Source organism: Symphalangus syndactylus, chromosome 20, assembly GCF_028878055.3.
Source record: "Symphalangus syndactylus isolate Jambi chromosome 20, NHGRI_mSymSyn1-v2.1_pri, whole genome shotgun sequence".
Taxonomy (NCBI): domain Eukaryota; kingdom Metazoa; phylum Chordata; class Mammalia; order Primates; family Hylobatidae; genus Symphalangus; species Symphalangus syndactylus.
This window is the reverse complement of record NC_072442.2, coordinates 27562995-27580708: the sequence shown is the minus strand read 5'-3', so window position 1 is coordinate 27580708 and position 17714 is coordinate 27562995. Positions and strand designations below refer to the sequence as shown.

At 39.1% G+C, this 17714-nt stretch overlaps 1 protein-coding gene across 10 annotated transcripts in view; it reads left to right on the top strand.

The window, feature by feature from the left end:
• EFCAB5 (EF-hand calcium binding domain 5) overlaps nucleotides 1-17714 on the top strand; it is a 171519-nt gene that overhangs the window by 99063 nt on the left and 54742 nt on the right. For all 10 annotated transcript variants that reach the window (XM_055257462.2, XM_063628643.1, XM_055257458.2 and 7 more), the window contains 3 exons: nucleotides 6938-7093; nucleotides 14385-14484; nucleotides 16609-17442. In XM_055257462.2, coding sequence (XP_055113437.2) covers nucleotides 6938-7093; nucleotides 14385-14484; nucleotides 16609-17442 — 1090 coding nt within the window. The remainder of the gene's footprint in view (nucleotides 1-6937; nucleotides 7094-14384; nucleotides 14485-16608; nucleotides 17443-17714) is intronic.

Below are 17714 nucleotides of genomic sequence, written 5' to 3'. Positions count from 1 at the left end.
ATTTAATTCCTCACAATTGTGGAAATTAGAAGGCTGAGACAAGGTGTTGGCAGGGTTGGTTTCTTCTGAGGGCCTCTCTCATTGGCTTGTAGATGGCTGATTTTTCCCCTTGTCTTCATAGTCTGTACACTCTGTACATGTCTTTAAGTCCAAATTTCCTCTTCTTTAAGAACACTAGTCAGATTAGAGCCCACCCTATTGACCTCATTTTAATTTAATTACCTCTTTAAAGACCCTATTTCCAAATACAGTTATATTTTGAGGTACTGAGGGTTAGGCTGTCAACATATTAATTTTAGGGAGTAAAACTTAGCTTATAACATTACCTAAGCTATCGTTCATCATCAGAGGCACATTTTTAATTTGTCATTTTTATTATTACTAGATAATAAATGTGGCCTTTGTTCAATTCATTTGTTAAGCAAAGTTTTGAAAAATCAGAAGAGTTGGCCAGGCGCGGTGGCTCATGCCTGTAATCCCAGCACTTTGGGAGGCCGAGGCGGGTGGATCACGAGGTCAGGAGATCGAGACCATCCTGGCTAACGTGGTGAAACCCCGTCTCTACTAAAAATACAAAAAAATTAGCTGGGCGACGTGGCCGGCGCCTGTAGTCCCAGCTACCCGGGAGGCTGAGGCAGGAGAATGGCTTGAACCCCGGGGGGCGGAGCCTGCAGTGAACCAAGATCGCGCCACTGCACTCCAGCCTGGGTGAAAGAGCAAGGCTCCTTCTCAAAAAAAAAAAAAAAAAAAAAAGAAAAGAAAAATCAGAAGAGTTAAAAGTATGTTACTACTTTGTTAAGTACAGATGCTCTTTGACTTATGATGGGATTACATCCTGGTAAATTCATTGTACGTTGAAAATATCTAAGTAAAAAATGCATTTAATTCATCTAACCTACTGAACATCACAGTTTAGCCTAGCCCATCTTTTTTTTTTTTTTTTTTTTTTGAGACGGAGTCTCGCTCTGTCGCCCAGGCTGGAGTGCAGTGGCGCGATCTCGGCTCACTGCAAGCTCCGCCTCCCGGGTTCACGCCATTCTCCTGCCTCAGCCTCTCCGAGTAGCTGGGACTACAGGCGCCGCCACCACGCCCGGCTAATTTTTTGTATTTTTAGTAGAGACGGGGTTTCACCGTGGTCTCGATCTCCTGACCTCGTGATCCGCCCGCCTCGGCCTCCTAAAGTGCTGGGATTACAAGCGTGAGCCACTGCGCCCGGCCTAGCCTAGCCCATCTTAAATGTACTCAGAACACTTATATTAGCCTACAGTCACAAAATCATCTAACAAAAAGCTTATTTTATAATAAGGTGTTGAGTAGGTCATGTAATTTATTAAATATTATACTGAAAGTGAAAAACAGAATTGTTGTATAGGTACTCAAACTACAGTTTCTACTGAATGCATATCACTTTTGTGTCATCATAAAGTGGAAAAATTGTTCAATCGAGCCATCATAAGTCAGGGACTGTCTGTATATAATTAGCACTAATCTTTTTTTTTTTGTTAAAGTTTCCTCCCTAAAACTGGAAAGCTAATTTTCTGCCCACAGGCTGTAGGAACACACCATTTCTTCAGTGATAGATAAGAAATATAACCTGAGTACTTCAATATTCTGTACTCCTTGTTTGCACTCCTCGTATACTACCAGGGCTTACAAATACCATTTGGAAGTTAATACCTAAGATAGATGTTTCCAAACATAGTTTTCTTCCTATTGCTCTTATATCACCCACTTCATCAACTCTTCAGTATGTCTACAATTAAATAAGTATGAATCCCACTGGCCCAGAGCTATAGAATCTTATAATAGTTTTAAATGTGATATTTACCACATTCTCAGCATTAAGTCAGAAAGGAAAATCCCAGAATTCATTATATTGGGACTTAGCACATAGAGATAACTTGACTAAGTACAGTTCAAATGTTTAACATCTCACACAGATATTAACTGAAGGATATTGGTAATTATATTCTTAAATTAAGCAATCATTCCTTGGAAAGGTATGAAAACACAGAGGCTCCCATCTATTTTCACCTTTTTCTGTTTTTACAAGAGACATTGGCAAACTTCTGTAATTATTTGGAATTTGATTTGTAGTTGATATTGCCAACTGTTAGTCTTTATGTCAGCTAGCCTAAACTTACAGAACAATCAGAATATGCTAACTCAGAAAACCCACAGACTATAGCTCCAGAATATTTTTTTTTCCTTCAGAACTTTCAGGAATGAAAAATCCAGAAGTGTCTCTCAGAAAAAGGTTTGTTTGTTTGTTTGTTTTGAGACAGAGTCTCGCTCGCTCTGTTGCCCAGGCTGGAGTGCAATGGTGCAATCTTGACTCATTGCAACCTCTGCCTCCCGGGTCCAAGCAATTCTCCTGCCTCAGCCTCCTGAGTAGCTGGGATTACAGGCACCCACCATTATGCCTGGCAAATTTTTTATTTTTAGTAGAGACGAGGTTTCACCATGTTGGCCAGGATGGTCTTGAACTCCTGACCTCAGGTGATCCGCCCACCTCGGCCTCCCAAGTGCTGGGATTACAGGCGTGAGCCACTGTGCCCAGCCCAGAGAAAGGTTTTTTAACTAATTCTTTTTTTTTTTTTTTTTTTGAAACAAGGTCCCGCTCTGTTGCCTAGGCTGGAGTGATGTGATCATAGCTCACTGAAACCTTGAACTACTGGGTTCATGTGATCCTCCCACCTCAGTCTCCTGAGTGGGACTACAAGCATGCACCACCACTCTTGGATAAATTTTTAAATCTTTTGTAGAGATGAGGTCTTCCTATGTTGCTCAGGCTGGCCTCAAGCTCTTGGCCTCAAGTGATCCTCCTGCCTCAGCCTTTTAAAACTAATTATTGATTCAATAGCATTCCCACAGCCAGAAAACTCATATGGCTTTGAAGTCAATTCCCAAACATTTAATTTGAAATTGGTATTCTTCCAAATACCAATTTTTTTTCAGCATTAGAGGACTGAGCTACAATGTTGCCAGAAAATGTCAATTATTCAATAATTCTAACTTATGAGTAATATAGAAAAATACCTACTAGTCAAGTAAAAAGTCATTAAGGATCAAACAACAGGATCTTAGGATATGGGTCTTATCAGGACCAGATACCCCAGATCATGTAGTTCAGTGGTTCTCAAACTTTAACGAGCATCAGAATCACCTGGGAGGCTTGTTAAACTATAGATTGTTGGGCCCTACTCCCAGAATTTCTGATTCAGTAAATATAGGGTGGGGCTTAAAAATTTGCATTTCTGACAAGTTCTCAGATGATGATGATGCTGTTGGTCTAGGGATCGCACTTTGAGAACCGCTGATCTTGTTGGGTTTTCTCCTAAAGTTGTTTATCAGCAAAGAGGACTGTTTATTTAATGAAGAAGATGTTCTTGACCAATTTCTTACCTACCTCAAGAGTAGACAAACACAATGGCTGAAGAGAACTTACTACGTGAAACACCCAGATCGTACATACCATAACTCAGTGAGGTAACTACTACTGTGATAACCATTTCACAAATGAAGGGACATGAGAACAGGGAGTTGAGCCCAGACAGGCTTCAGAGTGAGTTCTTAACCACTTCCACTACTCTGCTTCCCATGGTAACAGCTAAGAACTTAACTGTGTGCATTGATCCATCAAGAATAATGACAATGATGCTGGGTACAGTGGCTCATGCCTGTAATTTCAGTACTTTGGGAGGCTGAAGCAGGAAGATCACCTGAGCCCAGGAGTTTGAGACCAGTTTGGGCAACACAGTGAGACCCTATCTCTACATACACACTTTTTTTTTTAATTAGCCAGGTGTGGTGGCTTGCACCTGTAGTCCCAGCAACTCAGGAGGCTGAGGTAGGAGGATCACTTGAGTCTTGTGATCAAGGCTGCAGTGAGCCATGATTGTGCCGCTGCACCATTGCACTCCAGCTTGGGCAAGAGTGAGACCCTGTCTCTAAAAAAATAAAAATAAAGATTATATGTCAATGAAATACACCAAAAACATGTTCCATTTTAACAAATTACTAAAGTGGAACATGATTTTTACAAACCATGTTAAATACATGCTAATTACAAGAACCAGAAACCAACCTGAGCTGTACAACTGAATATGAAATGTGCACAATCCAAGGGCTTCAGGAAGAGACTAGAACAAGGACTTGGAAAGTGGTAAGACTGTTTCTCTCTGCTTTCCATTTCTTCCATTTCTCTCCGCAACAGACTTTCCCAACAGTCTCAGTTCACATGGAAGAATCTGGCCACCCCAAAACTCTTAAATTTACATTTGAAGGGTGGCAAAATATGCTACCCTGAAACATTCCACTTTGGCATAAGGATTACTTTCAGCTAAAGGCACTTGAAAAATAGATACAAGAAGTGCATTCTAATCTCTCTTTTTCTTCCGGAAAATAGGAAGTTAAAATCTCCGATGTGAAAGATGTCCTCCTTGTATCAGGAGAAAGGAAACATTATTCAACTGGGAGTCTTAGCTGAGAGAATTCTCTACAAACAGACCCTGTTAAAATAATTATTATCTTCCTTTTAGTTTCCCAACATAATTTAGTTACTTTTCCACAATTGCCTCTCTTTGTTCAACCCAATATATTAATAAAAGCATGTAGTTTTTGCCATTTCTTTGGGTCTTCATTTCTTTATGACAGCTCCTATGTCACATAAAATTTATATTAAATCTTTATGCCTTTCTCCTGCTAACCTATCTTATGTCAATTTAATTCTCAGGCCCAGCCAAAGACCCTAAGAGAATAGAGGCAAAGTTTTGCCTCGACTACACATTCACAAATTCAGGCCCACTCAGATTAACTGGCTGTTACTCAGTTCTAATCCCCAATTCCTAGTGGAGAGAATCTGAATGGCCTTAAGTGTTCCCCCTGGTTCAATCATTTATGGCTATGGAAGTGGGGTCATGTAGTATAACTTTGGCTACCTCTGTGCGTGAGGCAGGGGAGGAAATCATCGGCTGTGAGCTGAGCTCACACTTTTTTTTTTTTTGAGACGGAGTCTCGCACTCTCGCCCAGGCCGGAGTGCAGTGGCGCAATCTCGGCTCACTGCAAGCTCCACCTCCCGGTTTCACGCCGTTCTCCTGCCTCAGCCTCCCGAGTAGCCGGGACTGCAGGCGCCCACCACCACGCCTGGCTAATTTTTTGTATTTTTAGTAGAGATGGGGTTTCACCGTGTTAGCCAGGATGGTCTCGATCTCCTGACCTTGTGATCCGCCCACTTTGGCCTCCCAAAGTGCTGGGATTACAGGCGTGAGCCACTGCGCCTAGCCAAGCTCACACTTTAAAAGGAGTGCACTTAGAAATTCTTGCAGTGCTTGATCACTTCTATCACAGGATACCTTCTATCTCTTATAGTAAAGTGTAGACCAAGAATGTAATTCGTTCCTGACCTATCAAATTGGCAAAAACCCAGATGCCAATACACACTGATGGTGAGGCTGAGAAGAAATAATCACTCATGCATTAGTGATAGGAGTGCAAAAGGGGGCAAGCCTCATGTCAAATCTACAAAATATTCAGGTGCATTAATCCTCTAAGCTAGAAATTCCACTTCTGGGAATCTACTCAACAGGGATCAAGAGAAATGGCTGAAGAGTATAGATGTTTTCAGTCCCTATACTTTAAAAGAAGATCATATTTTTTCAGTGCTCATCATCACTGGCCATCAGAGAAATGCAAATCAAAACCACAATGAGATACCATCTCACACCAGTTAGAATGGCCATCATTAAAAAGTCAGGAAACAACAGGTGCTGGAGAGGATGTGGAGAAATAGGAACAATTTTACACTGTTGGTGGGACTGTAAACTAGTTCAACAATTGTGGAAGTCAGTGTGGCAGTTCCTCAGGGATCTAGAACTAGAAATACCATTTGACCCAGCCATCCCATTACTGGTTATATACCCAAAGGACTATAAATCATGCTGCTATAAAGACACATGCACACGTGTGTTGATTGTGGCACTATTCACAATAGCAAAGACTTGAAACCAACCCAAAAGTCCAACAATGAGAGACTGGATTAAGAAAATGTGGCACATATACACCATGGAATACTATGCAGCCATAAAAAATCATGAGTTCGTGTCCTTTGTAGGGACATGGATGAAACTGGAAACCATCATTCTCAGCAAACTATCGCAAGGACAAAAAACCAAACACCGCATGTTCTCACTCATAGGTGGGAATTGAACAATGAGAACACATGGACACAGGAAGGGGAACATCACACTCCGGGGACTGTTTGGGGTGGGGGGAAGGGGGAGGGATAGCATTAGGAGATATACCTAATGCTAAATGACAAGTTAATGGGTGCAGCACACCAGCATGGCACATGTATACGTATGTAACAAACCTGCACATTGTGCACATGTACCCTAAAACTTAAAGTATGATAGTAAAAAAAAATTACTCAACAAAAAAAAAGATCATAGACAAAGGATATCTTATTGCAATATCAAAAAACAAAAAGCCACCCATGATCCTTGTCGCTTACACTCCAGTAATTAAATGCAGCCAGTCTTGCAATACACGTGCTTTTATATACCATATACCATAGAAAAACTGCACTCAATTTTTAGAACTTTTAATTTGCAGGTAGCATTTTACAGGCAACTACTGCTATTTCATACTGTGAGGAAAGTCTGCCCTATATAATGTTGATGTGATATAGAGGGAAATTGCTCCAAAAATATCTAGTCCCACTGATGTGTGGTATTGGGGACTGCATTAGTTACCTCTCTCTGCATCACAGATTTTACAGCAGCTAACATGAAAATGCTTCATCTAAGTGATAAGCAAATCATATGGAAATATTTTACAGCCAATGTATTTCATGCACATTTGTTGAATCCTGGGGAAAATCCAAGTAGAGCATGGTTTTAAGTCAATCGTTTATCTTCTTTTTTTTTTCCCCTGTAGTACATCTCTTCACATATTAAAGACTTGAAGAGTGAAATGTTTGAGGAACTCCTTAAGCACCTTTGCCACTCTGCAGATGAATTCCGGGAGGTCATAAAAGCTGACATGCGGAGGCAGATGTTCGCTAAACTCTTCCTACATTGTGACCATGGGAAGGTGGGTTAAGACAGTTAAATAAATGCCTCTTGGCCAGACACTGTGGCTCACGCCTGTAATCCCAGCACTTTAGGAGGCTGAGGCTGGTGGATTGCTGGAGCCCAGGAGTTTGAGACCAGCCTGGACAACATGGTGAAACCCCATCTCTACAAAATAGATACAAACTTTACTGAAATATATTTGTTTATGAACTTTATATTTATTTGTTTGTATCTCCATGTCCAGAAAGAATTTAAGTAAGCTCACAAGAATAGATAAGATGCAACAACAAAATGTAAACTAAAAGTAGGATGAAAGAAGAAAAAAATAAGAGAGGGGATAGTAAATGAAGCTGGGAACAAAGCCCCAAAATGCATAACATAATGACCTAAATAGTCGTTGTGGGTTGTTTACAAGTTTGGATCTAAGCTTCCTAGCAGTGGGAATGTGAAAAGGGAAACATGACCAAACACCCTATTAACAATGTTTATAAGATAATTACAAACAATTGCTAAGAAGCACAGGAATTTGGGGTTCAAATTATAGTTAGGAGCTTCTCTTTATTAAAGGGGCCCTTATGTGCTGAAGTGAAAATCTTTCATGATGGGCCTGTAATAAATTAAACAATGACTTTTTTAGCGCAGTTTCTTATAGTTACTTCAAATGTAGGCAAACGATGCCACGCTGGACTGCAATTCATAAAAAGCAATTCTTAAAAGAACCAATGTATTGCAATCTAGGTTCACAGATTCTTGCTAATTTGAATGAAGTCAGGAATATATTTTATAAAATATGAAATGTCTATGTGTCTTTCAGTCAATCCTTATTGAATATTGCTTCTTTTAACAGAGCTTGTAATAAATACTGGGTGACAAGTGTCAAAGTTTTACTCCCTGGTATTATGCCTGAAGGACAACTATTCTCTGTTGGCCAACTTAACACCAATTTGTGTGCTGTAACAAACATAGTGGGATAATATTTAGAGCAATTAATTGAGGTTTGCTTTCATTCTTTGCTTTTCTTCCCATCATTCAAGCAGCAGTTATATGCCGATATTGGAAGTGCAGGGGCAGAAAAACTACACTTCCATCCTCGTAGGATCCCTGCTGGGTCTGAGCATTAAACTGACATAAGATAGAATAACAGGAGAAAACCATACAAATTTAGTTACAAGTTTTATATGGCACAGGAGTCCTCTTAAGGAAATGAAGACCCGAAGAAGCAGTTAGAGTCAGTTACTTATGTACTGGATTGGACAAAGAACAGTAAACCATGAAAATGTGACTAAATTATGTGGGGAGTCTTAAAAGATAAGAGTTATTCTAACAAGGTCTGTATAGTATTCTGTTGGTCTCAACTTCTCATCCTTGAAGATAACAATTATGCCTTTCCGTATAGTATAGGGAGAGTTACTTTCACAGGGGAATTTCATCTTCTGCTTTGAAGAAACAGCACGAAGATCAAGTGATCTTCTCATATCTGTTGCTTTTCAAGTGTCTTTAACTTGGTCAATATGCCAGAGTAGCATATTTTAACCCCTTCAGAGGAAAGATAGAGTCTCAAAAAAAGAAGTTAGATGAGTTTCTGAATGAAATATATATCTGGGAACAAAGCCCCAAAATGCATAACATAATGACTTATATGTCTTATACACACACACATGCATATAACTATATATTTATATATATTTAATATATAAATATATATGAGGTACTCTATATATAATATATAATATATTTTGCATTCTTCTTTACTTTATGATTCTCCATTGTTTCTTAAGAGCCCAGCATTTTCCATTTAAAGTCTGGGCTTTTAGAACTTTTGTCTCAGCTGCTGGTTAAAAAGATATATTCGAGGCTGGATGTGGTGGCTCACGCCTGTAATCCCAGGGCTTTGGGAGGCCAAGGTGGGAAGATCTCTTGAGCCAGGAGATCAAGAACAGCCTGGGCAACATAGTGAGACTCTGTTTCTAAAAAATTTAAAAATTAGCCAGGCATGGTGGTACATGCCTGTAGTCCTAGCTATTTGGGAGGCTGAGGTTGGGGGATTACTTGAACCCAGAAGGTAGAGGCTGTAGTGAGCTATGATCATGCTGCTGCATTCTAGCATCTGCATTATAATATATATAATAAATTATATATGTACATATATATGTATGTACAAATATTATATATTATATTATATGTATATTATATATACATGATGTATGTGTATATAAATATATAATATACATATATAATTATATATATATATATATATATATATATATATATAGAGAGAGAGAGAGAGAGAGAGAGAGAGAGAGAGAGGGAGATTGCGCCTGTGACAGAGACAGCCTCACTCTATCACCCAGGCTAGAATATTTAGAGGGAATATGGCAATTTGGAATTGCATTTGGAATGCTGTGGCAATTCAAACAGTAAAATCATATTATAGTTTCCTTGAGTTTTGGAGCAAAGCTCTGCCCTCTACTAAAGCTTGTGATTCTCTTTGAGAAAGTGTTCCTGTGTGTTTTTTTTATTCTGATAATTCATAAAACCATACTTAGGTTTTGTGCACTTTTCTGTGTATAGGGCATATATATATTTTAAAAGGTTTAGTTAAAAAAAATTTAGATGGAAAAATCAAGGTTCAAATACAGCAAAAATAATTACAAATGAAAAACAAGTTGGGGAGCATTTCCCTGATTTTTTTTTTACTTTTATTTAATTAATTAATTAATTTTATTTTTTGAGACAGGGTCTCACTTTGTCACCCAACCTGGAGTGCAGTGATGGGATCTCGGCTCACTGCAGCCTCCACCTCCCAGGCTTACGCCATCCTCCCACCTCAGCCTCCTTAGTAACTGGGACTACAGGCGTGTGCCACCATGCCCAACTAATTTTTTTATTTTTCGTAGAGATGGGATTTTGTCACATTGCCCAGGCTGGTCCAAACTCCTGAGCTCAAGTTGTCTGCCCACCTCGGCCTCCTAAAGTGCTGGAACTACAGGTGTGCACCACCTGCCCGGACAACTTTTATTTTAGACTCAGGGGTACATGTATGGGTTTGTTATGTACGTAAATTGTGTGACATGGGGGTTTGATGTACATATTATTTTGCCACCCAGATAATAAGCACAGTACCCTATAGGTAGTTTTTTTTACCCTCTTCCCTCCTCCCTCCCCTGACCCTCAGATAGGCCTTGGTGTCTGTTGTTCCCTTCTTTCTGTCCATATGTACTCGTGTTTAGCTCCCACTTATAAGGGGAAACATGTTGGTATTTGGTTTTCTGTTCCTGTGTTAGTTCACTTAGGATTATGGCCTCCAGCTCCATCCATGTTGCTGCAAATGACATAATCTCATTCTTTTTATAACTGCACAGAATTCCATGGTGCATATGTACCACATTTTCTTTTACATTTTTTTTTGGAGACAGGGCCTTGCTCTGTCACCTAGGCTGAGTGTAGTGTGATCACAGCTCATTGCAGCCCAGGCTCAAGTGATCCTCCCACCTCAGCCTCAGGACTAGCTAGGACTACAGGTACATGCCACCATGCCAGGCTAATTTTTTATGTTTCTGTAGAGATGGTAACTCACCGTGTTACCCAGGCTGCTCTTGAACTCCTCAGCTCAAGTGATCCTCCCTCCTCGGCCTCCCAAAGTGTTGGGATTACAGGCATGAACCACTGTGCTTGGCTTGTACCACATTTTCTTTGTACAGTCTACCACAGATTCATATTTAGGTTGGTTCCATGTCTTTGCTATTGTGAATAGTGCTGCAATGAACATACGTGTGCATGTGTCTTTATGGTAGAACAATTTATATTCCTTTGGATATTTACCCAATAATAGGATTGCTGGGCCAAGTGGTAATTCTGCTTTGAGTTCTTTGAGAAATCACCAAACAGCTTTCACAATGGCTGAACTAATTTACATTCTACCAACAGTGTATAAGCATTCCCTTTTCTCTGCAACCTTGCCAGCATCTGTTATTTTTTGACTTTTTAATAATAGCTATTCTGACTGGTGTGAGATGTATCTCATTGTGGTTTTGATTTGCATTTCTCTAATGATTAGTGATATTGAGCATTTTTTCATATGCTTGTTGGCTGCGTGTGTGTCTTCTTCTTTTTTTTTTTCTGAGACAGGATCTCACTCTGTCATTCAGGCTGGAGTACAGTGGCAAGATCACAATTCACTGCAGCCTCAACCTCCTGGGCTTGAGCGATCCTCCTACCTCAGCCTCCTGAGTAACTGGGACTATAAGCCACACCACCAGGCCCAGATAATTTTTGTAGAGATGGGGTTTCACTATGTTGTCTAAACTAGTCTCAAATTCCTGGGCTCAAGAGATCTGCCAGGCCTCCCAAAGTGCAGTGATTACAGGCACCAGCCATGTATGTCTTCTTATGAAAATTGTATATTCAGGTTGGGTGTAAACAGACAAACAGGAGATAGTTTATTTTGCTGTGCAGGAGCTTATTTTTAAAATAAACTCATATTAATTAAAATAGCTTTGGCTTTAGTACTGGAATAGACAAATCAGTGGAACAGAATATTAGATCTGGCATCAGATGCAAGAGCATGTGGGAATTTAATATATAACACAGGTGGCAATATAAAGCATTGGGAAAAGGAGTAATCAATGAGTTATACTAGGACAATTAATTTTCCATATTGGGAAAAATATAAAAGTAGATTCCACCTTCATTAATGAGGAAAAGTGAGTTCTATATAATCAGAAACCTAGATGTGGAAAACAAAATTTTTAAAATTTTAGAAGCAGCCAAGTGTGGTGGCTCATACCTGTAATCCCAGCGACTCCTGCTGAGGCAGGAGGAGTGCTTGAGCCCAGGAATTTGAGGATGCAGTGAGCTATGGTCATGCCACTGCACTCCAGTTTAGATGACAGAGGGAGACCCTGTCTCAAAAAAAAAAAAAAACAAAGCAAATTTAGAGCATATATTTGGAACTCAAAATGGTTTGTGCTTATTTGGAGTATTCCTTAGGAGTATTCCTTAGTGAGACCCTGTCTTAAAAAGTTTTAGAAGCAGCACACCTGGCTGCTTCTAAAATTTTTCAAATTTTGTTTTCCACATCTAGGTTTCTGATCAGATATAACTCACTTTTCTCATTAATGACAGTGGGTCTACTTTTATGTTCTTCCCAATATGAAAAATTAATTGTCCCAATATCATTCATTGATTTTTCACCGTATATCAAAAGGAAATGATTGATACATTTGACTACCTCAAAATTAATGTATATCCTCAAAATTAATGGATAACATTGATATGGCTAAACTCACCAAAAGTTAAATGGAAAGATAAGAGATAAACAGGGAAAAAATATTTGCTATGTAAATAAAAGAATGGTCACTCTCAAAATTTTGCAAATTCATAAGAAATAGACAACTGGGTGGGGCGCAGTGGCTCACGCCTGTAATCCCAGCACTTTGGGAGGCTGAGGCGGGCAGATCACGAGGTCAGGAGATTGACATCATCTTGACTAACACTGTGAAACCTCATCTCTACAAAAAAGACAAAAAATTTAGCCGGGCATGGTGGCAGGCGCCTGTAGTCCCAGCTACTCAGGAGGCTGTGGCAGGAGAATCACTTGAACCCGGCAGGTGGAGGTTGCAGTGAGCCGAGATTGCGCCACTGCACTCCAGCCTGGGTGACAGAGTGAGACTGTGTCTCAAAACAAAAACAAAAACAAAAACAAACAAACAAAAAAAACAAAAGAAATAGGCAACTGGTCCCAATTGAAAAATGGGAAAAGGATATGAAAAACCCATTCATAGAAGAGGAAAAACCCAAACATATAATAAGCACATGAAAATATATGAAATCTCACTAGTAATCAGGGAAATGCAAATTAAAATAATGGTACCATTTTTATCTATCAAATTACAAAAAATAATAAACTCTAACAATATCAGGTATTGATGTGGATATGGGGAAATAATACTGTCATTCAATGCTGGCAAGAATGTAAATTGGTATGAACATTTTGTGAAGCAATTTGGCTATAACTAATAAAGTTGAAAATGCATACATTATACAATCCAGTAATTCCACTTCTAGCTATTTACTCTAGAGAAATGTTTGCGTATGTACACAAGGAGATGTGTATAAGGACATCCATCACAGCATTACGTTGATATCAAAATACTAAAAATAATCAAAACGCCCATCAATAGAGGAGTTTTTTTTAATTACAGTGTTTTCATATTGCAGAGTGCCTTATTGCAGTTAAAAAGTATAAAATATATTTCTTTACAGATATGAATTAGATCTCAATGTTGAATAAATAAAAGCAATTTGAAGAAAGACATATGTACTATATCAGGTATTTTTTTTCTTTTTTTTTTCTAAGATGGAGTTTTGCTCTTGTTGCCCAGGCTAGAGGGCAATGGCATGATCTCTGTTTACCGCAACCTCCTCCTCCTGGGTTCAAGTGATTCTCCTGCCTCAGCCTCCCGAGTAGCTCAGATTACAGGCGCCCGCCACCATGCCCAGCTAATTTTGTATTTTTAGTAGAGACATTGTTTCTCCATGTTGGTCAAGCTGGTCTCAAACTCCCGATCTTAGGTGATCCACCCACCTCGGCCTCCCAAAGTGCTGGGATTACAGGCATGAGCCACCGCACCTGGCTTATGTCAGGTTTTTTTGTTTTTGTTTTTGAGACAAGGTCTTGCTCTGTCAGCCAGGCTGGACTGCAGTGATATGATCATAGCTCACTGCAAATCAAGCTATCCTCTGACCTCAGCCTCTGGAGTGGCTAGGACTACAGGTGTACACCACCATGCCTGGCTAATTTTTTATTTTTTGAAGCAATGGAGGTCTCGCCGTGTTGCTATATCAGGCTTTTTGAAGCACATACACAAAATGTTAATAATCATTATTTCTGGGTGTTGGGAACACATACGTTAATTCCATCATTTTCTAGAATTAAAAAAATTTTTCAAAAATAACAATGGAAAAAGGGCAAGTAGAGAGCAGTAAATTGTTTCAAGTGACATACTCAGGTGAGGTAAGATAAGAACTGAACATTATACATTGGATTTAGCCATCAATAAGTCAGTCACAAATATTCCTTAAACATTTACTAAGTAGAGCTCATTTTGACATGTCACAGAATGGGAAAGTAGAGTATAAGCCTAAAGGCAAGATATAACTTTCCTGATTTTGATGCTGCAGCTTTTATTTACATGATAATGATTGTTGTGGTGGTAGTGATGATAAAAGCTTCAAGAAGCCATGTTCCAACTGCATAAAAATCTTAAATCTCCTGTAACAACTAATCACAAACTTTCTTCTTTGCTTAGGTAGGGTTTTTGGATCGGCAGAGGACATTGGCCCTGCTGGAATTGTTCTATGACCATAGTTCACAAATGCTTAGGAGTTTACTTCGAAACCCACGACAATGTAAGTGCCACTCAGAGGGAGTGTGTTCGAGCTGGAGTGTCACAGTACACTGATATGTACTGATATGATACACTGATATGTACTGATATGATACACTGATATGTACTGATATGATACACTGATATGTTAACACAAGATTATTCTACCACCATGTAATCCCTTCACATAATAGCTCTCTTAGATCGTGATAACTATATCTAGTTGTTTATTCCTTCCACAAAATTCACTCTTCATCACAATAGATGTATTTTTCACCACAGTGCAATACTCAAAAATTTTATATCAGAACTCAGCTAGAACTCAATTTTAAATTCATTCAAATGAAGAAATGCTTTAGTGACAGTCTGAATGTTTTGGAAATTAAGTTAGTAATGGTAATTCCATTTTATTAACAAAAAAATTTTTTTGAGACAGAGTCTTACTCTTCTTACCCAGGCTGGAGTGCAGTGGCATGATCGTGACTGACTGCAGCCTCAACCTCCCAGGTGGGAGATGATTCTCCCACCTCAGCCACCTGAGTAGCTGGGACTACAGGTGTGCACCACCATGCCCAGCTAATTTTTTGTATTTTTAATAGAGAGAAGGTTTCACCCTGTTGCCAAGGATAGTCTCAAATGCCTGGGTGCTGGGATTATAGATGTAAGCCACTACACCCAGCCTGGTAATTCCATTTTTAATGCCCAACTTAAAATTGTAAGATTTATAAGAACAGTATTTCCTTTTCCCAAGCAGTTACTTATACAGTAAAATATCCTTTTTATGTTATTTCCAAAACAAATAACAAAAAACAAATAACAATTATGGGGTTTATTTTTATGTTTATTTTATTTTATTTTATTTTACTTTTTCAGAGATGGGGTCTTGCTATGTTGCCCAGGCTGGCTTCAAACTCCTGGGCTCCAGCAATCCTCCTGCCTCAGCTGCCAGAGTAGCCAGGACTACAGGGATGTGCCGCTGTCCTCAGCTTATTTTCATTTTTTTTAAAGAGAAGGTATTGTACTGGCTGAGTTTCCCAGAGAATGTCTTTTTTTTTTTTTTTTTTTTTTTTTTTTTGAGACAGAGTCTCACTCTGTTGCCCAGGCTGGAGTGCAATGGAGCGATCTCAGCTCACTGCAACTTCTGCCTCCCGGGTTCAAGCAATTCTCCCTGCCTCATCCTCCCAAGTATCTGGGATTACAGGCGCCCACCACCACACCCAGCTATTTTTTTGTATTTTTAGTAGAGACGGGGTTTTGCCATGTTGGGCAGGCTGTTCTCAAACTCCTGACCTCAGGCATCCACCTGCGTTGGCTTCCCAAAGTGCTGGGATTACAGGCATTGAGCCACCACACCCAGCCAAGAATGTCAATATTTTATTTCTGTGTGAAGATTTATTAATTGGATACTTACAAATCTGTGGGTGATATACTTGGAGTATTTCTGAAAATTGTGAGAATTGCAATTTTATAGCTTACCACTACTGTTTTGGGAGAAGTGGGTACAGTCTTGTGGCATGATTTCCACTCTTTATAGTACAGACACCAGGGTTTTATTGTTGTTGTTTAACAGTGGGATTCTGTGAATACTATCCAATTTTCCCTAGTATTCTGTTCTAGGTGTCCACATAAATGTAGAGGAAAATAATTGAGGAATGAAAAACAAAGAAGAGGGAAAGAAATAGGGGGAAAAAATGAATGTTGGAAAAACATAGCCTCATTGAAAGATTGTCATGGATAAAGACTTGCTTTTTATATTGCAGATATTGAAAATATATTTGAGATAAAAGATGTGTCCCTTTTCCCATCCCTATGCGATGCTTATTGTAGGAGACCACAAAGGTAGAGGACAAATTCTATTTGCCTTGGCAGTCTAAGCAACACTCCAAGTAGCAAAAGGAGAATCCTGTTTATTTCCAAAATCATACCTTTTAGGAAGGGATGATTTCTAACTTATGGTAGTATAAGTTCTTTGGGGTACCTTTTTACTTTTTATTGTGTTGCAGCCAAAGATAACTGATATTTATTTAGAGCGATAGGCCTATATTACAATCTCTGTGCTCAATGCTTTTCTTTGCATTAATTTAATAGCTCCAATTCTGCATTATAAGATCAATTGTTTCAGTGAATATTTTGTTTTCTGCATTAGGGCCATTCATTGAATTTGAAGAGATAAACTTGACTGAGTTGTGGGGAGACATGGATAATCAGAAACACATTTATGAAGGTTTTGACAAAGTGCTCTTGGAGATGAATACATTACTTTCTGCAAAACATGCTAGCAAAACCCAAAGTAAATTATTAGAAAGTCCAGATCAACCTAAACTCGATGAACAGAGAACATCAACACCACCACCAAACCCGCCAGAACAGCGGAGAGGAGGAACTGCAGAACAAGGACCACAAAGAATTTCAACTGAAGAACAAGAACAAGGCAAAAAGCCAACTGCAGAACAAGAACTGTACATAGAATCAGTAATAGAACCAGGAACACACACAGAGTCAACTCTAGAACAAGGGTCAAGTAGAGGGTTACTAACAGGACAAGAAACACACAGACAGTCAACTACAGAACAAGGACAGCACAAAAGGTCAATAGAAGGACAAGGACCACGCATAGTGTCAGTTTCAGAACAAGGATCAAGCAGAGAGTCAGTTGCAGAACAAGGGTCACGCAGAATGTCAGCTGCAGAAGAGGGATCACTCAGAGAGTCAATAATAGAAGAACCATACCAAAAATCAGAACAAGGACGTTATGGAGAGATAATTTCAGAAGAGCAAGAAGACATAGGCTCAACTTCACAATCGAGAAAAGATAGTATATTAAAAACTACAAAATATGGGGAATCAATACCCTCTGAGTACATTGAAGTCCCTCTACAGGAAAAGAGGTCTTGGGAACAAACATATGAAAAGGAAATATTCCTGAGTTCTGAACTGCAAAAGGAAGTTCCAACGTTAAGTAGAAAAGATCACTTTTCAGGTAGTAATGCAGTTCTTCTACAACATCAGCTCCCTGTTTCGTGGAATTGTTTTTAAAGTCTTTTCAGAAAATACTCATTTAAGTTAGAATTTTTTTTCTGGCATATCAGGTCATGCAAACCTCAGGCATATTTTGCTGCTCCACGTGAGTCTAGACCTTGAACAATAATCAATTAAGTTAATTACGTTCACCAACGAAATGCAAACCAGAATGTTTGTATTGTCAATTAACATATAATTTCCATTGCACTAGATTATAGAAGTGTTTTAATT